Source organism: Triturus cristatus, chromosome 10, assembly GCF_964204655.1.
Source record: "Triturus cristatus chromosome 10, aTriCri1.1, whole genome shotgun sequence".
NCBI classification, from domain to species: domain Eukaryota; kingdom Metazoa; phylum Chordata; class Amphibia; order Caudata; family Salamandridae; genus Triturus; species Triturus cristatus.
In genome coordinates, this window is record NC_140593.1 from 573,015,713 (window position 1) to 573,041,899 (window position 26,187).

Here is a 26,187-nt window from a genome sequence, read left to right on the forward strand (position 1 = left end):
ATTGCAACCTGTGTAAGGTGGTGCTATCACCTATCACAACAGATATAAGTTTCCTTATATCTGAGGTCACTGCACTTAAAAACCTATACGTCCCCCCTGTGGCAGCCTCTTCAGTCCTGAGGGCAAGGTGCTTGGTTACAAGTGTGAAGGTGCCCCTGCATGAGCAGGACACCCCTACGAACCCCAGAGTCGATTCTCCAGGCTTTGTAAGTCTGGTCAGCCATTTTTAGTCATATAGTGGACATCAATCATTATGAGTTTGGTATTAAACATGTTTGAATCATACTCCAACACCGGTTGTAGTGTTGGAAGTTTGATTCCATATACTAGCGAGCTCCTTAGGGGACCCCCCTGTACTCCCGGTAACACCCTTTCAGGGTCTGCAAGCAAGCTAGTTCTTCTGCCGACCACAGACCCGATTCTGCCCTCCTGCTGTTAAGCCAAGCTTAAGTAGGTCAAGGTAGAACAAGCGGTTTCCTGTCACAGGAAGGTGTGGCCACCTCCCAGACAGGACCTCTTGTATTTGGCTGGGGGCGCTTGCCAGCTATACAATACTGCTTTGAATGGAACATTTGGGGCCCTCCTTACATACTCCAGTTTGAATCAGTTCAGGAACCCTTGGTTCCGCTCTGGCGCGAAACTGGACAAAGTACACAAGAGTATCCTCCCCTCTGTTCAGCCCTGGGAGGGACCACGAGTCGTTCCAACCCTTTCCTTAGGGTACTTAAGAGCTCCCCTGTGAGTGGGTTCTCACATTCGTCATGGGACAAGACTCAACCCTGAAACTAAGTCGCTGCTCAGTCGTCCGCACACGTGGAGTTTGTTAGACTGGAACAGAGACTGCATCAAGGAAAACTCTTGTTGCTTCTGGTCTCTCTGTTCTTCGAGTCGTCTTCTTCGTCTGTATCTGTGCTTCATCCAGGTTCTCCAGATCTACATCAAAGACATCTAAAGAAATCTCCCTTGGAGTGAAGGAGTCACTGCCCTGCATCTGCAGGCACAGCAACGAAGCTGACCGGTCTACTGCTCCTGTCAACCTACGGACTTCCAGTGGCCCAGCAACACAGGTGGTGATTCTGCACCTCCCTAGAGGCCTGACCTGTCTTCTCAGCAATTTCGAGGACTGTATCCCTCATCTGGGTTGTTGGGACAAAACCCCTGTATACCGCGTCGACATGCCCCTGAAAAGGCTTATTGGCTGTGCACTCCAATGATCTTTAGGCTACAAAAAGCTCCAGCCTCCAACACCTCATCCCTCGAAGATCAGCATCCTCGCTGCATCCTCTGCACCGTGGGCCTCCATCTTTGTTGAGCTGCTGGAGGTCCTCTTTCACTCCTGTGCCTTCGGCCTGTTGGTCATTCTGAGGGTTTCTCTTGCTTGACTTGGCCTGCTCGGATTCTCCTGCATTTGGTGAGTCCCTTGGACCTTGCTGGTCCCAACGTTTGCTCCTTTTCGTCTTCACCGCCAGTTGCGACTACCTAGGATTGTTGGTGCTCCCCCGGACATTGACCACCTAGACACTGACATCCAACGTGGGAAATCTCGTGCACGACTCCTGGTCTTCCTCAGCATCGGCTGGTCCTCACAGATGCAGTGACAAGGTCATTGTCGACTCTTTAAGACCTCTTGACATTGGTTGACATTGTGCTTCTGTGCCTCCTGGTCACTTCTGAGTGGCATAGACTCTGTCCCCTCTGCTTGCAGGTTCTTCACTTCCAAAATCCACCCTTGGATTCCACTGGACTCCTTCCCCATTTTCTCCTGAGCCATCTTCTTCAAAGTCTCCCATTTCTGTCTACAGCAGGTTCCGACGTCACTTCACCCCTGTGCACTTGGCTTCCCTAGTGCAGGTAACCTGGTTCCTGGGGCATCCACGGGTGGGGTGGTTCTCCAACCTTCTATCTTCCAAAGGGTTTCTTCAGGGTCTTCCGGGAAGGGTCCTTCTATTTAAAACAGCTACTTCTACTTCTCCATTGACTTCCTTTGGGCACGCAGCTGTGTTTCCACTCTGCACACAGCCTCCGTGGGGTTCCTTGTGTCCCCGGCTCCTCTAGGTCTTCTGGTCCAAGTCCCATTCTGCTTTGCAGTTCGCATTCCACTTTCTTAATATATGGAGCCCATTGTATATTTGTGCTACTTACCTGATTCTTGCAAAGTATTCTTGTGTATTGTGTTGATATCTCCAGGTAGGGGATATACCAATGTGTTAGTGATAGTGTGTGTAATAAATAAGGCCTATTTTTAGAAACACTGAGTGGTTTCTTTTCATCTAACCTACACTACAGATTAAAGTTGGTTAAACAACCTTCTTTACACTCTTTCAAGATAAGCCTGAAGGCTGCTCTCCACAGCTACCACTTTGAGAACTTTCAAAGGTTATTAAAGACCAATAAAATCACCATAAGGGTTGTCTGGATTAGTGCAAGATGCATCACTTAAATAAGTGTGCACCATATACTAATCCAGCCTCCTACAACTACAATATCTTGTAATATACATTTTTATTGAATTTATAAATGTATGTAATCACAATGCTTCCACACCAGTGATTGAAATACACACTGTGGTGTTTGCTGCATAGAAGAATAAAACCACATAATTATCATTGCAGAAAAAGTAAGGCTGTTTCCTCTTCACGTAGTGAGATAGTCTTGGTTCTTGAAGTATGAATGTTAATTCGTAAACCTGAAGTCATCTCAGCCAGTCAAATTTATATTTGTCTGAACTAAATTTATTTGCATACTGTAGGTATGCCCACAAAAGCAGTGGATGCAATGCATGGCTGCAGCTGAAGTGATTTGCCAGGCAAATAAAAGCAAATGACGCAGCATAAGAAAATGACACAAACACTGATAGGCAATTGCAAAACCATGGTGATTTATTTTGATGGGGCAAATGTGAAGTAATCTGTGACATGTGAGGTTATCAACAATGCACTAAAGGCACGTTATCCAGGTACAGATACTCATAACTGGCAAATGTAAGTCGTTGTTTGTCTCACATTTGTACTATAATACACCACATCCAGCTCCTAATATTTTTGTCTTTCAGGATGCCTATCCTGCATGGGAACCTGGGTTCATGGTCTGGCCCGCCCCACTCCCTATGGCAAACCCCCTCAGTGCATGGGCAAAGATTTTGATTATTTGTGATAGAGGATACGGATTAAATGCATGCTAATCGTAACACTTTGCAGAGTGGTGTGGAGCTGTCATTGTTTAAGTGTACTGAAATGCTTAGAGACTATGGGCCACATGCATCAAAGTTAGGAATTGCGATTCTTAAATTGTGAGTTTTAAGAAATTGCTATTTAGGATTCGAACATCTCTATGCATGTAGGAATCGCAAACAAAATGGTGATTCCTACAAATTCCTTAGTTGCGACTCTCAAATTGCAAATCGTAATTAAGGAATTGCTTCCCATTCATTCCTATAGGCCTAGAGGCCCATAGGAATGAATGGGAATTGCATGCGCTATTTGCGGGTACCAAATAGGTACTCGCAAATTGCGCATGCCCCCTTGAAATGAGATGTTACCACATGTTGTGCACATACATGTCCCAAGGGTAGGTGTGTGTGTAACATGAAACTTTGAAAATGCACTTTAGTTTTACAAATTTTGAAAATTACCATCGAGTTCAAATTGAGGGTAATTTGCGATCCCTAATTGCGAATTTGCAATTTGGAATTGCATCATGCTTTGCATTTAGAGAATCGTAATTTGCGATTCCCTAAATGCATTCGCAATTTAAGTAATTGCAAAGTTTGCAATTACTTAAATTGCGAATTTGCAATTTGGTTTGATGCATTCCAAATGCAAAAATACCGGTCGCAAAGGGGCAGACTCTGCGAATCTGCCCGTTTGCAATCGGTATTTTCGTTGATGCATGTGACCCTTCGAGACAAATAAGTTAGCAGCATAGAACTCGGACTGGGCTGGACTCACATTGGACATGATCAGTATTTCACAAGAATAATGTCATTTTCTGTGGAATGGGAAAATACTGCAATATTACAGTAAAAGCAGCTAAGCATGAAAGACATTGCATGTTTGAATATTACTGCACAAAATGCAGTGGTATAAAAATCCATAGTTCACAGTGAAACATGAAATATTTTCAATATTTTCAAGAATTAGATACCATTGATGTTAGCCTTTGAAGAGGTACATCAATGCCCATAGTTTAGTTACTTGTCGAGAAACCTAAACAAAACCTGGATATTCAAACTGTAATGAGAGGTTATTGTTAGCTATTTTTAGCTGAATTTTATAGGAGGTTCTTCTGAGGTTAGTCTTTGCTCATTGTTTGTAATTTCAAAGTCTGGACATTTTAAATATCCGGGTCCACTGTTAACTGAGCATAGCAGGTGTCTTCAGATGTCTGAGCATAATCACAGACTTAAATTGGCAGTCTTTTTATGAAAGCTAACTATTCTAAGTGCAATCGGGGCCCATTGTTAGCCTTGCTTTTCTGGCAGTAGCTTCAACCATCTGATCTCTATACTCATAATGAGTTTTTTTAAGAAAACAAATCCACTTTATCTAAAACCTAGTATTTTTGTCTGCATAATTAAAAATACTTTTCTCTTATTAACAGGCATTACAGTGCAATATTTCACTTACGTTGTTCAATAACCCTTTCCTTGTTTTAAAAAAGGAATTGTTTTAATGATAATTGCACAAACTTAAACATCTAATATAAAAATACATAACTGGTAACTTGGGTAACTTGGTCTCATATTGCCATCTAAGGGTGACATTTAAAAAAACACAAATACTAACCTTTTGTTGTTGTGCATAATTATGTTTCTCTGCTTCTGTTATTGGCAGCTCTTCTCCAAGTATCCTGACGCTGACTGCTGTCCGCCATCATGTCCTTGGAAGTATTATTACAGATAAACTGCTGGATGTGATGGTTACAATAAAGTAAGTAAAAAGGGACAGGCACGGTCTGTGTCTGTCTGGAATTTACTGACCCACACTGTAAGGTTCTAGGTGTACTTAACTAAGCTCTAAGGCCAAGTAACGTGTTCGGAAATTGATCACACTGTTTTACAGAATATGCATATAGGTCTCTTGTTTATACCTATATATGAGCCAAACCTTTCTTATGAAATTTGACCTTCAGAAATCACTGATGACTGCAACAGTGAAGAGTTCTAACCTTGTTTGTACATCATGGGCATCCAGTTTCCCATCAATTCTTAACAACTTGTAGGGGTTTTTGTTGCAATGCAATGAAAATATCAAGGCCTAGAAAAGAGACTATGAGAATCAACTATTTTTCTCTCGAAACAGCTTCTTTATACTGGGACAAATATTTTTTTTTTGCTCAATATACTTTGAATAATTTAACTTTTCTTATTAAAATTAACTATTATTCTAGAGGTACAAAATAGTGTGTAGTAGTGATTTAGCCTGATAATGAACACATAACTTACAATCAAGTTATTATACTATTGCATCAATGTAAATTGATCTGAAACCACAAAACGACTGATCAAAATGGTAACTGGTAAAGGAATACTGAAATCATTTTTACGTTGACCATGTGAAAACAAAGTAAATGTTCAATCATTTTCAGGAGATATCTCTACTGTCCCGCAGGGAGCCTCCCTGAGCCCTACCCTATTCAATGCCTATGTCTCCTCTTTGGCCAAGATCAGCAGGAAATGGGGCTTCAATATCTGCTCCTACGCTGATGATACGCAGCTACTAATTACCTTCGAAGAAAGGCATGAGGATACCAGGAACAACCTAATTAACTGTCTTTCATTGACAGCAACTTTGATGACAAACCACCGTCTGAAACTAAACACTGAGAAGTCTGAGATCTTGCTTTTTGGAGGAGCTCACCTAGTCTAGATTGATACCTGGTGGCTCCGGTCACTAAGAAGTGCCCCAGAACCCAAATGGGTTGTAAAAAAACCTGGGCCTACTCATCGACAATGGACTAACCATGCAAGACCAAGTCCGAGCGTTGTGTGGGAAAAGCTTTGCCATGCTTAAGCTACTAAGAAGACTCTTTTCATGGGTCCCCTTGAACTGCAGGCAGACCATTACCCAGGCACTACTTTCAAGTAGACTGGATTGTGGGAATGCGCTCTATGTAGGCATGCCATACTATCTTTTTTCCCCCACAGCAGGTGATCCAGAACGCAACCGCCAAGCTTGTCTGCTATAAAAACAAATACAGCTCGGCATCAGAATGTCTGAGGAAAGCTCCATCGGCTTCCTATGCACCAAATAGCCAAGTTCAAGCTCCTGTGCTATGCACACAGAGTGCTACACAATCGCGGCCCCCGAATACTGCAGGGCAAAATCAAATTCTATGCCCCCACACGAAAACTGAGGTCTTGCTATCACGCTTTGGCCAAAATGAGACGCATTAAGAAAGTTCAAACAGGGGGCTGCTCTTTCTCTCACCTGGCGTCCGTTCATTGGAATGAACATCCTGTAGACCTTCGCCTTACGGGCAATTATATGTCATTTAGGAAAAAGCTGATAACATTGTTCCCTAGGATGTAATCGCTGACACTCTGCAGCTGTTTGCCTCGTTCCCCCTGTCCTCAGGTGTCAGGGTATCGTTCAACCCTAATTTCAGGAATAGCTTTCCTAGCGCTGTGATTTCCCTCGGGATGATTGTCACTCTCTATAAATACAAATACTGATGTAGAAGACAAGCCAACTTTTCTGAAATGCATCCTCCTTTTACCTAGATCTGGTCTGGTCAGGACACCTACAGTTGGAATGCTTAGTAACTGAATTAACAAAATAAAAACTCATTGGTTATTCACTGGTCTGCCATTAAGAAATAAGTCTATTCCAAACCGCATGAGCTTTCATACTTAGTCTCTTTTGCTTCTGTATAAAGCGGCCACATTGGTTACCTCATATTCTTTGTGCAAACCAAACAGGAGCCAGTAAGGATTTTCTATGTACTTCTTAATTTGCCAAGGTTATTCACCAAAAACACAGATGTTTGCAGTACAATGCTATGTCCTTTTTTAAACATCTAGGCACCATGCACACACTTAGTTATGCCGTTTTAACGGTTTTTCTTACCTTATACCAGGTAGGATGGAAACTTATTTAAGGACAAATAAACGTGGTGACAGATGTATATGTTTAAAAATGTGTTTGAGCTTCTGATCATTATGTATTTACTTTCACCTCTAGATCTTCCATTGATAGTGAACCAGCCCTGGTTCTGGGTCCACTAAAGTCCACACAGGAGATTCGTAGAGAGCAGCAGTTGGCAGAAATTGAAACTCGCAGGCAGGAGCGAGAAAAGAAAGGGCAAGAAGAAACAATGAAGCCCCCAGTTCAAGAGATGGTAGAGATGGTAGATGAATTACAAGGACCATTCTCCTATGAATTTTTCTACTGGGCAAGGTAACGTTTAGGCAACTTTTACTTTTAAGTACATCGTTGCTTTGCCTTCTTTTTAGCATATTTACATATTTTTAACTGGAGTTTATGTAACATTTTAAAACTATAGTGGTATTTTAAAGGAAGAATTCTGTAAAAATGCATAATTCAAACAAATCCTTTTAACACTTGTTGAAAAAGTACTGTTTATTGTCGATAATGGCATAGTTCACTTCAGGTCTGATGCTTATTCACCAAGTAGGGTTTTCCAAAACGTTGGGCGCTGTTCATATAGGTAAACTTACACATGAATAAATCTACATATGTAGGTATACTAACACACGGTGGAGTAAGTAGAAATATCATATACTGCTTTAAAGTTAACACTAGTAGTTAAATTTCCTTTCCATATTTGATTATCTGAACACATGGTGGTGACCTCCGCAGTCGGGGTGGAGATCTCTCTGTGGTAAAGTATAGGAACATTTATTAATGTTTCTGAAAGTAAAAAAAAAAAAAAAAAGTTTACTTTTAACCCCTTCTCTGCTTATGACGTACCCTCCCCTAGTGGATCTCTGCTTGGGGATCCCTGCTTGGGGCAATAGCCCCTGATCTGCCACCCGGTGGGGGGTGGGAGGGGGGGGGGAGGGTCAGAAAGCTCACTAGGCACCAGGGATTTTTTTGATATACGTGGGGGTAGGGGCTGCCAGAATGGGCATGCCAATGCCCCCACCCCAAAACAAAATGCTACAGTCTTTCTGCCCCCCTGGGAGGCAGATGGGGCAACAGCCCCTTATCCGCCCACCCTGTGGGGGGGGGGGGGGGGATGCCCCAAAGCCCACTAGGCACCAGGGATTTTCTTTTGGGGACGTCGGTGTGGGGGCTGCCCAGAATGGGCATCCCAATGCCCCCACCGCAAAAAAGGCAGAAAGCCCACTAGCTAACAGGGATTCAAATTCGGGGGTGGGGGCTGCCTCCAAAAGAGATGCCACAGTCTTTCTGCCCCTCCTAGGAGGCAGTAGCCCCTGACCTTCCCCCTGGGAGGGGCAGAAAGCCCACCAGGCGCCAGCCATTATGCTGGCTTTTTTATACGTAGGGGTGGGGCAGGCCACCCCTCCCCCCCCAAAAAAAGCCATAGTCATTCTGCCCCCCTTGGGGGCATATCGGGGCGATGGCCTCCGATTCCCCAGCCTCCCCAGGGTGGCAGAAAGCTCACTAGACACTGACATTTTTTTATTTTTTTTGTGACTACCTGTGGATTTTGGGTCCTAGAGCAGCCGGCACCTATGAAAAAAACAACCCAACATATTCTTTCTCTCAGTTCTGTGATGGAAAGTTCTGGAATCTGTGCAGATCTGCAAACTTCCACCCACCCAGCATTCCCCAAAGTCTCCCGATAAAAATGGCACTTCACTTGTTTGGGCAGGCCTACTACCCGTGACAGGAAACAGCCCAAAAAGCAACGTGGACACACCACATTTTTACAGTGGAAACTGACCCTTTTTTTGCAAATTGCCTAGCTGTAGATTTTGAACCCTACCTCTGCCGGCACCCAGGGAGACCTAGCAAACCTATATGTTTTTGAAAACTAGACACCCAGAGGAATCTAGGATGGGGTGACTTGTGTGGCTCTCACCAGGTGCTGTGACCCAGAATTCCTTGCAAACCTCAAACTTTGTCAAATAAACACATTTTCCCCACATTTCTGTGATGGAAAGTTCTGGAATCTGCGTGGGTCCACAAACTTCCACCCACCTCGCATTCTCCAAAGTTTCCAGATAAAAATGGTACCTCACTTGTGTGGGTGTGTCAAGTACCTGCGACAGGCAAGGGCCCAAAACGTATTGGGTTTTTGGCCCTGGGCTCAGTGGCCATCTAGGGAAACCTACCAAACCCACACATTTCTGAAAACTAGACACCCTGGTGAGTCCAGTGAGGTATGGGTTGCATGGATCCCCCAACGTTTTCCTACCCAGAATCCCCTGCAAAACTGAAATAGCTGAAAAAAAATCACCTTTTCCACACATTTTTGTGTGGTATCACTGTGCCGGCACAAATGTCCTACCACCTAGCATTCCCCTTGGTCTCCCAAGTACAATGATACCTCGCTTGTGTCGCTGTCCAATGCAAAATGAGCTAAAAACTTTTTTTTTTTAAATGTAGTGCTTAGAATTTGTGGTGCTATACCCTTAATCCATATGTTTTTGGCCCACCCACACAAGTGTGGTATCATTTTTCTCGGGAGAACAAGGGGAACGCTGGGTGGTAGGACATTTCTTGTGGTCTTGAGTAAGATTTTCCTTGCTCGCCAACTTAACGTTGGCGAATTTGAGCGAGGAAAAACTCCACTCCGCATAGTTTTTTCAGAACTCCATGCACTACGCAGAGCGGTAAAAAATCTGCGAGCGGAGCAGAATTTCACGCTCAGGCCTACTTTAAATAACAAACCCTTCAGTTGTGCCAGGCATTTTCTTATTATTTGTGAAGGAGAGAAGAAGAAATCACCATCTAACCAAGCACTCAGGCAGCTCCAATGTTGCAATGTCATTTAACAGCATTTTAATTGCATCTATAAAAGAAGATGGAAAATAATTGAAGATACAACTAGAACACAAATTAAATGAAAAACAAATGGCCATTGTTTAAAGAGTGTGTAAATGACATTTAAAAAAAGCACAGCATCTGCCAGCTTTGCCACTAATGTAAAAGGAACTATTTTAGGTTTGTGAGAGCAATGTGCACACGCTTTGTGCAGTCACTCGGAGTAAAGCGAGCCAGTGGGTGAAGTGGGTTGATTTAGTGTCCCATGCAGCATGCTGTGGTGGGTAGAACCAAAAGGTTAATGGCAATTTAACAGACCAGTATATGAAGCCTGCTGATCCAGAGCCACTCTGTATGTATATTATGTTTTTTGAGAAACAAAAGTCTTGCGAACCAGGTAAAACTGCGTCAAAGACCAGACCTAAAAAGTAAACGTTATTTGGGCGCGGAAAATTTACATTGTTCTAATGCAGTTTTTGGGTTATTGTTTGTTTTGTTACTTAAAAGACCCCGTCCATTTTTTTTAACCTCACTATAACATAATACAATTGGACCAGGATTTCCATACAGTCAGAAAATTACAGCATAGCATAATCTACCCTCTATGTTCCACAGCTTTTCTATTCAAATAAGTTATTTAGGGTTGTACTGTGGAAGGCCACTTTGGAGCATACCTGAGCACCAATTCAAGCGTTTCCCAAAGTTTTGACCAAAAGATCTATCCAGGACTCCTGTGAAGTAATTGATTTGGCTGTAGTGTTGTAATCTATAATGAAGCTGGGATTCATACCAGAGTACCCTAACCATGGGCAGTGCTGTAGTTGCAGTATCAAGTCTGAGGCGCAATATCGCATAGTGAATCTCTCATTCGTGGGTAACACCCTTTTTGGTTCCCACGCGGATGAAGAGCTGCCCAGAATGAAGACGGAGCTGAACACTCTAAAGGGTGCAGGCCTTGAGAAGAAGAATGAATTCTGCAGACTTTACAGGCCCTACGATAGGAGGTATTTCCAGCAGAGGGTTGAAACCCCTCACTGCCAGCAACACCAGCAAGAGGCAAGATCTAACCTCCACCCTCCTAGACCATCCAGAGGAAGGGGTGCACAGCAGCAACAGCAGCCTACAGCTACAGGTAAACCTACTGCAAAGCATTGAAAAGTTACTTCCCCCTTCACTGTTCCCTGCTCCGGTGTGGAGAAGTATTGTCAATCACTGGGAAGTGTGCCACTCCATTACAAAAGATGGGTCTTGAATATTGTACAGAATGGCTACTCTCTTCGCTTCAAGTCCTCTCCTCCAACTGTTCTGCCGGTGAAAAAACATCCCAGCACCAGCTACACCTCTTGCAGTCAGAAGTCAACACCTTAATGCAAAAAGAGGCCATCGAGTAGGTCCTGTGTCTGCATTGTATCTCTGCATACCAAAAGTAGCAGATTGTTGTGGGTTCCCCCACTGTGTGCCCAGAATCAACTTCTTGCCCCCATACAGTTTCAACCTCCCTCCAGTTGAGAGCCTCTGTAACTCACAACCTTCCCCAAAAAGTATGTAAGTACCCAAACACAAGCCTAAAAACAATTTTAGCCCTTATTCTCAACCTAACTGTAAACATTTTTACATAATCTGACTCCGTATTCTTGCTCTAATCCTAACAATAAACCTTTCTCTCTACTATACCCTAACTGTAAAGCTAAGCCTAACCCGAAACCGGCCTCTCTCCATTAGCCTGCCATATACCTGTGTAATGCATGGTTGCTCACAGTTCACTTTCCTATAAGGCCATAGTATATGGTTCAGAAATACACCCTTAGCTTGGAAAGTTAAATGCCACCTGTAAGCAGTGGCACTTTGCTTTCCACAATGTAGTGTACATAAAATTCAAGATTGAAACATGTGTGACTTTAGAAATTAGATGTTCCCCCAGTGTCAAAGCCCAAACTGACATTGTCACTGGTCAGGCTGTAGCTGGCACATAGGCTCAATGTATAGATTATGTGCTCTAATTTATAACTTTTGAGTTGTACTACCCAAAGACTTCATTCAAAGACTTACTTTTATAACTAATAAAGTCCACTCAAATGGTGAAGTGGGGTTTTCAAAATTACATCATAACTTCTCCAAAATCTGCATGTAGGAAACAATACGTTTATGATCTACAAATACCATACATCAAACCAGTTAGATTTATAATTTTTTGACATATATAATAGTGATTTTTAATCAACATACATATATATAGAGTATGTGAGCACCACATATATTAACAGACAAATAATTCATGTAAATGCAATAAAAACAGAAGCACAAGTGACTGACTACATAATGATTAGAAAAGATCACATTCAATGGAAATTACAGAATATACATATAACAGACATCAACAACAGGAGACATCAAGAGGTTCCAAAAATTATTACTCTTTGTAATAGTTATAATACAATAATGACAATGCTCCAGTAATATTTTATGAAACAAAAATGGACAGAAGTGCGCTGACGCGCGTTTCGGAAGTTTACAAATCAAGGACAACAACCTTCATCAGGGTGCTGTGTGTGTTTTTGAGTAGGTGGCAAACTGCCATCCAGTCAGGACTTATTCAATAGTACATTGCAAATAACAGGGGGCTCACAACAATCTTCGAAAAAACTGTTTTTTCTGGAGTTTATATGGATAAAGTTAAGATTATCATTCTTCTAAAAAGAGATCTTCAGCGAAATGTCTGAATTAAATAGGTTCCCACTGCAATTACGCATTGGAGAAAACATCTAAGGGAGCAATCCATAAAGAGTAGGGGAGCAGTCAAAGCTCAAAAGGCCAAGGTAATCGTTATTGGCTCAATGTCAGCTGCCCAGCTGCAATCAACTAGGGGCAAGATCCTAAGATAAAGTAGCCGTAGAAGTCTTGCAAAAATACATGGGATTGTGCCGCATAAATGGCCTTGATTCGGTCAATGAAGTGGAGTTTTACCCTGTCTAAAAAAAACTGCTGGAGGCCAATTTACATGAACTTCTCCAGCCACTTTCCAGCCTGTAATTGGGCGAAATGAGGTGTGAAAACTGTTGCTACTGCAGGGACAATGTCCAGGATATTAGGAGATTTTTTTCTTCCCCTTTCAGGAAGACTAGTTGGCGTGGACTCAGGGACCTTATTACCTTCAAAGGGGCTTGCCTATCACAAGTAAATGTCAGGTGACACCTCAACAGGAACCTTCATTTGTTCCTCTAGTCAGGCTGGCACCAATTCCAGGGGGAGAAAAGCTATCCTTGAACTGGTCTTGAGTGACCACAGAGGAGGTGACTGCTCATTACTCTAGTCATCCCTTTAGGTGGGCACACAGGTTCTGCACAGGGTCGAGAATGGTTTCCCTATCTTGGATTCTTTGAATGAAGGGCACTGTGGGATTGCTTGCAATAGGACATACAGGAATTGCTGAAAAAATGGTTAGGGTTATCCCTAGGAAAGTTTACCCTGTTGGCTAAGGAGTGCCCAGGAGTCACTCCTACCCACTAACTGGTGCCAGACATAAATGTGGCATCATCTCCAAAACACTTTCTGGACCTGTGGAAAATCAGAAGAGGACTGGACCTGCTTTCTGTGACCCGAGAGGAGCCCTATGTATCCAGAGCAATGAAATGTGCTCAAAGGGTCAGTTTGCTGACCTGTGTAGCAACAGGAAAACAACAAGCTACTGGAGGCCTTTTCCATGAAGTACCAGCTGACTAGTGGCAACAGGACCTGGACTAGATTTTTCGGGTGGCCTCTGCCTGCCTTCCCCGAGGTCATAGGGGCTTTAGAAGTGTAGTCTTGTGGTGGATTGGTCAAAAGAAGAAAGTTTGGAAACTTTTCCTCCCGAACCCTGAAAGATATCCGACTGGCAGTTCCACAGTATTGATTGCATTTAAGGTTTGTTCCATTCAAGGCTCCATAAAAAAGGACTAGGTCCTATTCTGCTTTGGGTCTTAAAAACATATCAAACAAGAAATCTCCAAAGATCCAGTGGTACCAGCCTCTTTAAAGTATCCAGCCTTCGGCTCTTCTATGGCTACAGTTTCAGTGGCATTCCGCTAAGGGAGGATTTTTCTCTCAAAAAGTGACAAAGTATCTTTCTATGTTGGGACTTGGACGAAATTGCAAATCTTTTCTTCAAAACAGTCCCTTTATAAAGTGGATCTTCTAAATGGTTTCGCACTTTTTGATTTCCGTACTTTTCACTGGGACCAATCTGCTAGTATCTGACCAGTGCTTCATCACGAATGGCTTCAATTTGCCTAGGTCACGCTCTGCTGCTCCCATTGACTAGCATTGGAGCTTTGTGCTTTTTGGTGCGATTTCTACTTGAAACGTCTAAAAATTGATATCTGTGCCTTTCCCTTATTGGATTTCTGTAATATTGGTGCCATATTGTCTTTTTGGGTCAAATCTGTTTATTGAGAGTTTTCCGTCAAAACAACAAAGCACGTTTGTCATATTTGCTATACAAAGATGACAAGAGAGTAAAACTACCATTAAATAGATACACTATTTGTTACAGCAATCAGGCTCTGTAAGTGACATTACAAGTGTGTAGAGCATGCCAACACTTTAATATGAACATCTTCTTAACCAAAACTCTTCCCCCCCCCCCCACCCCCCCCCCAACCGCTAACAAAGCAGTTTTAAATAAACCGTAAAAAAACAAATAATGAGGCAAAGTGATGTTCTAGGGGAGAGGGCAGGGTCAGAAAAAAAGTAACTGAAAAAGCCAATTCTCTGATAGCAGGCAGTCTGACTCATTGTCAGAGGAGAACCACCTATACAACGACAGTAAGGAGTTGCAATCAAGAGAATCGTGCCAACTTGAGAGTCTGGGATCCCATGGCATCCAACGAAGTGTACTTCTAGAACCCACCATAGATGTCGTAGGTTTCAGTCGAAAAGATGAAGAGCTCTTAATTTAGTGGATGAAAAGCAGAGAAATTCCAACCTCGACATGTAATCGATGAGTGTTTACCAGATAGCTATACCTTTTTTTGTCAGTAAACATCAGTTTATGTGAGATCTGTTCCATTTGTGTCATATTGTTTTTTAAATTATATTTTTCTACTATGGTTTTGACTTTATTACCAGTTTTGGTACTACCTAAAAACTTTACATAATGCCCTAAGTTAAGCCTGCCAGCTCTATGCCATAACTGCCTGTGTGTTGAACTCAGGTTAATTTAGTGACTTGGAAGGTTCACCCTGACAAGAAGTGTTATTTTTTTCTTGAGATGGGCAATTGCCAACCTCAACTAATAATCCGCTTTCCACTTTCTTACTCTGTGTGTGCTACCTTTGCTTCAGTGTATTCTTGTGTTCATTCACCTGTAGGGATGTGTGTATGCACATAAATGTGCTAGTGTCTTTTTTTTGTGCTCATTTTCTTTTCATCTCACTTCTCTTTTTTAAAATGTCTTATTTAGTCAAACTTGGAGATTTATTATTGAAGTATTTTAATGTGAGTACAATTTTGTGATTAAGAGGCATATCTGAATGTGGTGGTACGACCGCAACTGTGAAGTCAACCAGGAGACGTATTACAGAATACAGGACTGAGCACTGGTGTCACAGCAAATTGCACTGTTCCTAGTCCAAGAACTAACTTGTTTCATGGCAGTCCCCCTTTTAATGGAGGTGGTGACTGACCCCGGTTTCAAATTATCCTAGAGCATTAGTGATGCACTAGGCTTCAAAGAGATGCATTGAGGGGGAGTTTCTAGATTGCCTGTGTTCCCTCACAAGGAATACCCTATATTGATGCTCTGGCTGTGCACCACCTCTCGGTGGCAGTCAGTCAGTGCGTCTCCCGACAACCTCTTTGCCCATGCACCTGCATCTGAAGCAATGTGTGCACATGACCCACGCTACCACAGAGTACTTTCTATAATTGCACCCCCAGTGAGACGTTTTTCACTCTTTAGTCTGCCACAACTGCTCCTTCAAACATACATTAGCTATAAAAAAAACTCTGTTGCCATATTTTCTTTGTTAAATTATTTATTTGAGAATGCCTTGGTGCTGAACGTTCCTAAACAAAACAAAAAAATTCTGTAGTCTTTCAAAGTGTTACCCCTTTTGAGCTTTGTTGTTTTATGATCCCTTTCTAGATCCAGTGAGAAAATAACTGTCATACCTTCATCAAAGGAGCTCCTTTTCTATCCGCCATCTGTGGAAGCTGTTATCAGTGGAGGTACGTAGAGCAATGGATGATTCCAGACTGGCTAATGCTGATTTAACATGCAGAGCAGGAGAGTGCAGCAGAGGACCAGGAGGGCTGGATCCATAACTGATTTTGAGGATACCAACACAAAATAAATTTACATAAATGTATTCAATTTGTATGCAAGTAAAGCCACTAGTTATGAAGATCGGCTATTGATCTGGCCCTCCTAGATCTACTTTAGACAACCATGAAGAAAGGCCTCTCTTCTGGTTGTAGCCTTTTGAGCTTTGTAAAGATAGTGGTCAATTCCCAGCATGTGTTATAGCTTTCATTCTTGGGCATTGAAAGAGACGACATACAGCTTAGTTTAGGAGATTTCCCAGTCATTTTGCATCTGTGAAGCATTCATATATTATTTTACACTTGATCAACTTTTACTGAAGTTTTGAGAGGTTATTTAATTGCATAATGTGACATTAGCTTAGTGGTTGAACAGAAATTCTACCAAAAAGACTGAATAATTCTTGCGTATAAATACTTGCTTTGTTCAGCCTAAACGTTAACTGTCTTGAGCTTTCTAAGAGACGTTTAATAATCATCAGTCAAAAGAGATGGCATACAGTTCAATCTGAGTGTTTCTGCTGTAGGCAAAGATAATGTGGGATTGTGCTGCATTAAATATTTAATCCATTTTGTTTGTCGTTGCCAATGGAAAAAGCAGCATTTCCTGATTAAAGTACCTGCTTGTTGGCTCAAATTTTCAAGATTTCCCAAGTGCCTAATGGTTTTGATAGCTGATCTCAGAAGGAAGGGGTTTTATTTCTTTGCATAACTTTTTGGCTCGCCGGTTAGTGGTACTTTCAGAAAATTGCATATAAAAAAATATGTTGATAAAATGACTTACTTTCTCAAAGGTAGGTTTTCTCATCAGTTATACTTTCTTCTCCAGCTAACAAGTGAAGTATTGACACCAATGTATTACCAGCCTATCCTTCCAGGAGTGAATTCTAGCATTCAAAACTGTGATTAATATCTACTGTACATCAGTGTGTTTGATTGTGAGGACTTTCAAGACCTAATGCTCCATTATTACTACTTTTAAAGTACACAGCATGACATGCTTTGAACACTAAGCATTTTAAGAAACCTAAGTTCTACAGCCCAAAGTGCAAGCATACAGTGCACTTCATAACTGCTGATAGTTGTCCAGCTGATAGATGTTACGTGTAAGTGATTTCCACAGTCTTGCCACTAGTGCTGAGAAGGCTTAACTGCCACTGAAGACTTGATGTAAAGAAAGGGCACGAAAAAGCTTTTATATTTAAGGTAGTTGACTACTGTGTTGCAAACGTTTTGCATTCTGAATAGAATTTAGTCAAGCCGAGGCATATTACAACTATTGGAATACTAAGGGTAAGTCTAGCCTCTGTGATCACGATGGCTCTTTGTAGCAATCTAAAGAATGAATAACTTGTTTTGACACTTTAGGCTGGAAATAGGAAGCAGTAGCCAGTGAGCTGAAGTAGAGAGGTCTGTAATTAAATTTGTGACTCCAGACCTCTCACCATTAAAGTCTACATATGACAGGTCCCCAAAGAAGACCTCCTTCAATGACTAATGATCCTTAACTGTTACTGGCTCTGTTTAGGTGAATCTTAATGAGACTACTTTTCAATCATATTGTTGGTCAATGTGTACGCTTTGTAAAAGGTGAAACAATATGGTGCTACTTTTACAGTGAAGTAGCCTCACATCTGCAGCGAAGGCCAGAGAAGAACCTTTCAAGGTAATCCCTTTAATAAAATTAATTTAAGTTGTATAGAGGTCAAAACAAGACACTTTGGATTTTAAGTATGAAGATGACGCTTCCTCCTCGAACACCGCCTGCAGCCTTGTCCTGTTGAACTTAATTTTTCTTTGAAATAACCTGAGTCCGAAGGTAAGCGCCTACCGAGCCCAATCCACTTCTTGTTTCCTTTCTGCACTCAATCGTGGTCAGGGGCATAGCTTAGTCGGTGAGATTTGGGGGGTGTGAATCTAAAATGTCCCAACTAAAAAAGCAGTGAGCTGCAGGGTGGAGGAGTGAGATAGACTGTTGCCATGAGGAACAGGGTCATTACTTTTGCTGGGCCTCGGTCTAGAGTGACACATTGTGTGAAAAAGCATGGGTTGCAATACTGCCCCAAGTAATTGCATTGGTTAGACTTTTTGCAAGCATTCATCCAATCACCCTTTGGATGTTTTATTACCACTCGTATGGCTGGAAATCTGATGCTGGTGCAGCTTTCCAAGATCACTACCGTCAATATTTTTGAATTCCAAGATGTAGAAGATTTGCACCCATTCAAGGAGTATTTATATGGGTGCGGATATGCTACTTTTTTTGGTAATCCATTCACTGTATATATTTAAGTTTCGGATCCAAAGAATTAAAGTTAAGTTATAGTCTCTTAGTAAAATGAGAATGAGAAAAAGTGTCACAAACCTGCCAACTACTAAGCCAAGAATGCATTTGGGTGGTGCTGCACGCTAAATAACCCTCATTGAAGCTACACCCCCGGCCATTTCTCCTGGGACTCATGACTACTGTCACGTACAATACAGCGGACTGAAGTCCCTGCCCTCGGATCACATATTTTAAATGTATTTGTGCTGCATGGCTTCTTCTTTGCCTCTGTTACAAGAAGCCTTGATGGTAGCATTGTCAAATCGGTGCATGTAGGTAGGACTCAATGTTTCCACTCATCACCTTTTACAAATCATTTTTATCAAGTGACTGATGGTTCCATGTACTAAGCTCGAGTCATAAATAGAAGTAGGTGCACCCGCAAGTTAAAATGGCGATCTTAGCCAGAACCGAGCCAAGGGTCTCGCTTGGCTCTAAGAGTCCATGCATGAGTCCAGTCATGAAAACATTTGGTCAGTGTATTGTGCAATAAACATAATGTAAAAGTATGATCTTGTCTTAAAAATTCAAAAAAGTGAATTTCTTCGATGTGGAAGCGTTTCACCTTATTACATCAGATTATTTGATGGCATAGACAGACATTTATTCAAAGCAATCATTTTTAAATATGAATTACCCCCAGCAACAATGCCTTTAATGAACTAAATGGCAAGTAATAGTCATAAAAACCCTAAACGTGACCTACATTCTTACAATCGATCGATCAACATTATACTCTATTAAATCAGCCATAAGAGATGCTTGTACTGCTCGTTTCCTGAACTCACGCATTTGAAAGTGCTCTCATGTGAAAAAAATAAATAAATAAGAGGCTCCATGAAATAAAACATTTGCCTAGGGTCACACAGTTTGGACATGCTAGGAAGCTGGTATTGATTCCAGGTTACCTGGTTTGACATTTTGAAGTTGGGCAATGAGAAGGGTATCCTTGTCTCTCGATCTCTCTCCCGTTTTACATCGAAGTTTACTGTTTTTTGGCACAAAAAAAACTAACTCAGTCCACCCTCCCATGTCCCAACTAACAAAGAATACATTTATGTGGGCAGTGTCACACCCCAAACATCCCTCCTGAAGTTACGCCTCAGATCGCTGTCCCTCATATCTTTCGACTTTGACCCAGTCTTGCGTGACTAGATGTCTGTGATAAGCGCTTTGATCTTTTAGGCTCTCGTTTTTACCTTAAACTTTAAAAATGCATAACTCCAGTCTAAATCATTGCAATTTTTAGGTCGAGCCTAGAGCAACGCGCATGCACTGCTTGCTCGACTTTTAGTAATGGGCTTTAGAAAGCACACCACACGCTCGTGCGTGTGGTTTTGTTTGTCTCCCAGGCTTTTGGGCTTTGCGTGCGTCTTTCTAAGAAAGACAGCACGCAATCGGGCAAATGCGGGTGCATGTCCCGCCTTTGCTCCGCCCACGGCCTATTGCTTTCGGTTACCCGCACAGGCCACATCTGTTTTCAATTATCGTGCCCAGACACGGGCACGATAATTGAAAACAGATCGCTTGCTGTGGCGTGCGCACCACTCGCGGGCTTGTTTTCTCTTTACATACAGGATGTTTGAAAAAAAAAGCTGCCCAGAAGCGGTACCGTCCTCTTTGCTTGATGCACATAGCCTAGCGGTTTTCTAATCCTGTGCAGGGCTCACCGCCCGGCTCTTTCGGACATGCTTTTGCAGGACGGCCAGACTCCACGGCATTTTGATGCAGACCCGGGATAGTTGCTGCTGAGCGCAGGTAAGGAGTGCACAGCTTTGGATGTCCCGCGAGACGTTGCGCGCTTGAAGGACTGCTGCTTCCTCTGAGTGCCTCCTGTTAATGCGGCTGGGTGAGGAGCTCCCGGGATACATCAGAGGCGCTCCGCATCCACCAGCTGCCGGGGGGCCGCGCCCAGACCTAGCTGCTGCTTAGTTACCCGGGGAGGCAATGTGCTCATGCGACCACGAGCAAAGCCAGTCTTGGGCACCCAGTGACGCTTGGATGACTCAACCACAAGGGGTCGCCATAATACCACACAGTGCCACATACTTATATGCTACATAATTGCACTGCATTCAATGCAACATACACTCCAAGTACCACTCAGTGCCACATAATTACTCGCCAGATAATTGCACTGTACTCAATGCAACATAAATACACTCCACATAAATGCACTCTATACCACATGCCACCAATCAACATAAATGCACTCCACACCATTTCACTAAGCATAATTTCACTGAACACCACAGTTCCAGGCCACACTATTCAACTCCACACATAACAAAAAAAACACTACATATCACCTTCAAGACCTTATAAATCTTTAGACATGCAACACTTTATATTACTGCACGTAAGAATATCCACTGGTTAACTAATCACTTACAAAATAACAAAAGTGAGACCTATTGACTATGCCAATGCTTGTTGTTTTTGGTGTCAAATAATGTATTAAAATTAACTCTATTTTTCTAAATTGGTGTGGGACTTTTTTATTCTTGTGCTTATGCTTTATTACAGTTTGTGTGCTGCTTAAATACTTTGCATATTGCCTCTAAGTTAAGCCTGACTGCTTTCGTGCCAAGATAAGACAATTAAGCACAGGTTAATTTAGTGGCTGTTTCTTGAGCAAGGTTTCCATTTCAGTGAATCGACACCCCAATTCCTCACAGGAATCCATAATTAAGTTCTTGCAAAATCTGCGGAAACTTAAAGATTATCAGACAAAATTTATGTTTTACCAGCAGTTGTTCTTCCCTTTGTTTTCTGTTCTAACAAAATTCGATCAGTTCTCCCTGTAGTATTCCTCCATTTCAGTCATCTGGTTGTTGTTTTGGAAATCATGTTAACTTAATGAGAATCAAACCGACTATGAAACGTTAGATAATTTTGCAGGCCATAAGGGGGTTCTAATGGGTCACTGCATCATTTTCTGATTGCTTTTCGCTCAAAGAAAGTGACCGATTCAAGTTAGTAGAAGGCAGTTGAAACCCGAAACAGCTGGTTGAGTATTTAAACCTTATTGACCACTACTCTGAGTGTATACCTCCGTGAATGTCATTTGTAGAGGGTATTAACGAGTATTAATGGCCCGCACCCAGGTATGGGTTTATGTCTAAAAGAATGGCCCTCAAGAAGGGAAAGGAAAATTAATGGTGATTAACGCGAGACAGCATGTGAACAATAAGCCTGCTTTGTCTGTACAGCTTGCAGAATGCAGACAAAAATAGTAATTAGTACCTGCATTCTAGGCATTGTGGTTGCTGAGTGTATCTCAGCACTGCATATGTGGTGCTAATGAATACTTACTTTAAACTACCTTTTCTACAGTAAGTGGAATATGACTCTTAATGTCATAAAGAGCCCTTTTGTATAGCGTATTTTTGCAATAATGGAAAGGTGTCAGTTTCAGCAGTTTTTTCCATTGCTGAATGTGGGTAGAATGATTCAGAGTGTGACACTTTGTTCTGTAGGTACAGAACTTTTTCAAAAAAATATTCACAACAGTACAACATACCAAGAGTTTGGTTTCTGTGTGTAAGCTGCTTGCTCATGATTGGATGACTTGCTAGTCTATTTCGGTTGATTGGATGACTTGCTTGTCTATCTCGGTTCTCAGCTCCTTAGTCAATGGTTTCTCCTCCCCGCACCCTATTCTTTTGCTCGTCTTGCCTCTTGAACATCTATCATGTTAAGTGGAAGCCAGTACTTTTGGCTGGGAGGGGTGTGGGAGGGCCACACATACACAACCATACACTCACACCCATGCATTCACAAACGCACACACCCATTCACTACACTCAGTCACAGCAAATTCATACATACACGCATGCACCAAACAGTCAAATATATAAAACATACCTCCCCTGCAGTTTTCAGAGAGGAAAACCTTGGTGGTCCTAGGAGAGCTGGGACTGCTGCCTTCTCTCTTTGGAGACTTGCTGACCCCACCTTACTATGTGATGAGGTGTCACTGATTGACACTCTGCCCTGGACAATTCAGGTCTTAAAACTGAATAGCCCTGGTCCGAGGCAATCAGTGACGCTCCCTTTCATCACAAGGGAGAGGGCCTTAAAGTGCTATTGCCGTGGTGAGGAGGTCCCAACCACAGCCATTTGAAAGCCTCATCCTGGCAAAGTTCAGCTCACGCACCCAGTAGCCTGTGCATTTAGCACATGTCTAACACCTGGCTGCCTGATTTGATGGGGAAGATTGTCTGTCAGATTGACCTTTGCTAAGCCTGACAGATACTTTTCTTCTCTGGAAAAAGGTGAGGGGGTTTGGCCTCTCCGACCGTATGAACGGGCCACAGCTGATCATGCTTCTTATTGTTTGGCTTGTATTCTACCACTACTGATGTAAAGACACTTTTTTTCATTTGGTTTTAAGCATTCCCTGTGAGCACATAGCTTTTCTCCCTCTCTTCCATGCACCACCAGTTTAATTTAAAAAAAATGTATTAATCTTTTTTTTCCCCTTTTGATTTTGTATCATATAGAGTATTTAGGAGTGCTGATTATTATGGGCTAGAAAACCTGGTAGAGGGTAACTTATTTGCGTTCCTGACACAAATCGCTTTGCCTGGCCCGAATTGTGGTTCTCAGTAATAAGAGAATGCAAATCATTAAAATTGATCTAGAACTTTTTTACAGTCGTACAACTGGTGCTACTGGCAGATCTGCTAAAATCTCTAGAGGAGAAAATAGAAACAATGTTTGGGGCGAACTTAGGTTGAAGGCATCAAACACCAATGCCTCTATAGAATCGAGTGGCTTATACCTACCACACATTCAAACGTATTGGGTTGTCCATCAACCATTGCAGGCGAAATACATGCTTCTCATATATATGGAAACCCCAATTTGTATAGAGAAAGCTATTAACCATTCATTTATTTGAGGTCCACACATTAGTGAAAAGTGAATCTCATCATTCATTTTTTGCTGTATTGTCACTAGAAGTTAGTTATTCATTGTATACTTTATGCTAGGTTGCCCATTTCACCATATTTTTTTAGTTGACTGATCTGTTGTGCTTTGGAAGGATAAAGGTATCTTGACAATCGATCATCTGTTTTCCAGTGGACTCCAAGTTGCATGCCGACCTGCAGTTTGAATTCAACCTACTGCATTCTCTGTTCTGCAGATAATGACAACTGACTTGGGAAAGTTGTGGTGCCTGGTGCTGTTACACCCAGTGTTATTTGCCATTATCAGACACCTTCACACTTGGGGGATCATAAAAAGGTGTTTCGGAATTCTATGGGGTCATCATTGATCATTGTTTCTCACGTCTCTCATCTCAGCCTTGGAAATTGGTGAGAACATGATTATCAACTTGATTTTCAGACAAGGCTTGGGTAGATCTTCTGAACCATAATAAGGGTAGACATGGACAAGTCTACAATTGGGGTACTTCGAAATTCTACACATGTTGCACAGGACCACATTTTGGTTGCAGGCGGCAAGGCTGATACCGGCCTCATTATGCACGGGTAGTGTGCAACGTGCCTGTGACATTGTGCTCATACTTTAGGGGTGTCAGAAACACAATTAAAACTGGTGTATATGTGGCGATATGGCGAGCGCAAGGTAAGTGATTTTCTTTACTCTATTCTGTCTTCTATTGAGCACCCCTCCCCCCCATACCCTGCCCCACCGCTCTTACCTGCACTGGCCGCAACTGATCGAAAGGTACAGGCAAGTTGAAGTCTGGAGAAAACTGACATCTAAGTCTTCCCCACCATCAAGGAAGTACTTGAGGGTGAGGGAGACAACTTTGAGACGTTTTTTCCCCTTTCTGTGGACGGGTCCGGAAGATGAAAGAAGAGTGTCACATACAGCGACTCTCAGACTAGTCAAGAAAATCCTTGCGTTCATGAGCAGTTTCACCTACAGTAACTGTCTGCAGCATCTGTACCCAGGTCACCCTCTCCAGGTTGGGCGGGGTCTGTGCTTCAAACCCTACTTTTCCTGCTTCTTTTGTGGTTCTGTTAGCTTCTCCTCCATCCCATCCCTACTGCCACTACTACCTCTTTCGCCTACTTGTACAGCATCTCCCCTCATTCTTGCGGAGCACCCTAGTAAATCTTCAGCTCCTATGGGAGGATTGCAAGCTGATGGAATACATTCTAGGTTCTCTCATTAAAGACCCAGGAATTGTCACTCCAGATCTGGGCACTAAAAGCATCATTCGCCTATACAAATACAGTGAATCAAACTATCTACATAATTTTGAGGTTAAAGAGAGAACGTGTACACGTAGAAGCCCTGGAGAAGTTCCAACTGAACTAAACATGGCCGCTTCAGCTAATGATATTTGTTCCAGGTCCGAGCAAGTGTGATCATAAATTGAATCATAAATAAAGTAATTGTCACACATCAATATCAGACCATCTCGTATTCTGTTTCTGTTTCGACAATAGTTAAGACTCAACCCTCAAACAAATCTTTTGTCTTTCTTCTTTTGAGTCTTGCTGTTCTATGCACAAAGCCTGTGGAATCAGTCCATCAATCCCACAAAATGAAATTATTGCGGTTAATTTCTGGTTTGAAAGAAGGGTCCTAAACAGTAAAACTGCTGTATATAAAGGAGGAGAGGTTTTGACCGATAGATTCTGCATCAAATCTACCCTCTACACCATCATCGGATGCTTATAAAAGCAGGCACTTTGCAGGTGGATTGGCAGCACTTCAACAAATTACTTTCTCTTCTTTGATGTTGGAGTCTTGGAGTCAACCACTTCCGGCCAATTGCAGTTCCAGTTCATTCTGTTCATTATGTGGGAGCAGTCTGAGAAATGCAGGTGACAAGAGTGTATCTTTTGGAGGAGGTACTATTTTCTGACTGAAATTTCAGAAACTCCAAAAGATGAAACGACCTCCGACCCGGAAAATTTAACCTTTACTGGGATCAATGGCATCTTGCCTAATTTTAGTTCTCAATACACAACTGCTGGTGAGACAACTGCAGCAATGCATGGTAGATAAACGGTGTCAGTACTTGGGCGATCGGAATACAAATTAAATCTTTTCCACACCACAATCAAATCCATTCAATCGCCAAACCTTCTGAAAGGACTCCCATTCTATCAGAACATTCTTTCCCAAGCCATTGATGCTTTCCTGCTAGGTTGGGGAACACACTTGAATCATCTGCTCGTAAAATAAACCTAGTTGAAGGAGAAGACCTATCACTTCAACCTTCAATAATTAAGAGCAGTTCGTCCTGCCTTTAAATCTTTTTCTGGCAAGCTTTAAAACGAATTGCAACAAAACCATGTGAGGTATCTGAACAATATGGGAGGAACAGTAGCCAAAGCTCTGCCTTTAGAGGTTTATCAGGCAAATTTTAAATGTCTGATTGTCTGGAACTTTTGTATTGCAGCAATCTATCTTCCTGGTGTCCAAAATGTAGAAGAGGATTCTGTGCTCTGCGAGAGAATCATCATCATGATTGTGTTCTAAATGACGCAGTGCTGCACATCGTCTTTTGGGAATGTGTTTTCCCCCAAATAGATCTATTCACAAATCCAAAAAGAAAATTCACAAATTATGCATCCAGATTTTATTAACCAGGCACTCTAGGCAAAGCCTTTTTGATCAGTTTGTTGAAATGGTTTGTGCACCCATTGCTAACTATTG

At 42.2% G+C, this 26,187-nt stretch overlaps 1 protein-coding gene across 1 annotated transcript in view; it reads left to right on the top strand.

Moving 5' to 3' along the window:
- Positions 1 to 26,187, top strand: part of LOC146789754 (BOS complex subunit NOMO1-like) — a 343,657-nt gene that overhangs the window by 167,947 nt on the left and 149,523 nt on the right. The window contains exons 18-20 of the mRNA XM_085632091.1: positions 4,833 to 4,928; positions 7,182 to 7,397; positions 16,036 to 16,118. Coding sequence (XP_085488217.1) covers positions 4,833 to 4,928; positions 7,182 to 7,397; positions 16,036 to 16,118 — 395 coding nt within the window. The remainder of the gene's footprint in view (positions 1 to 4,832; positions 4,929 to 7,181; positions 7,398 to 16,035; positions 16,119 to 26,187) is intronic.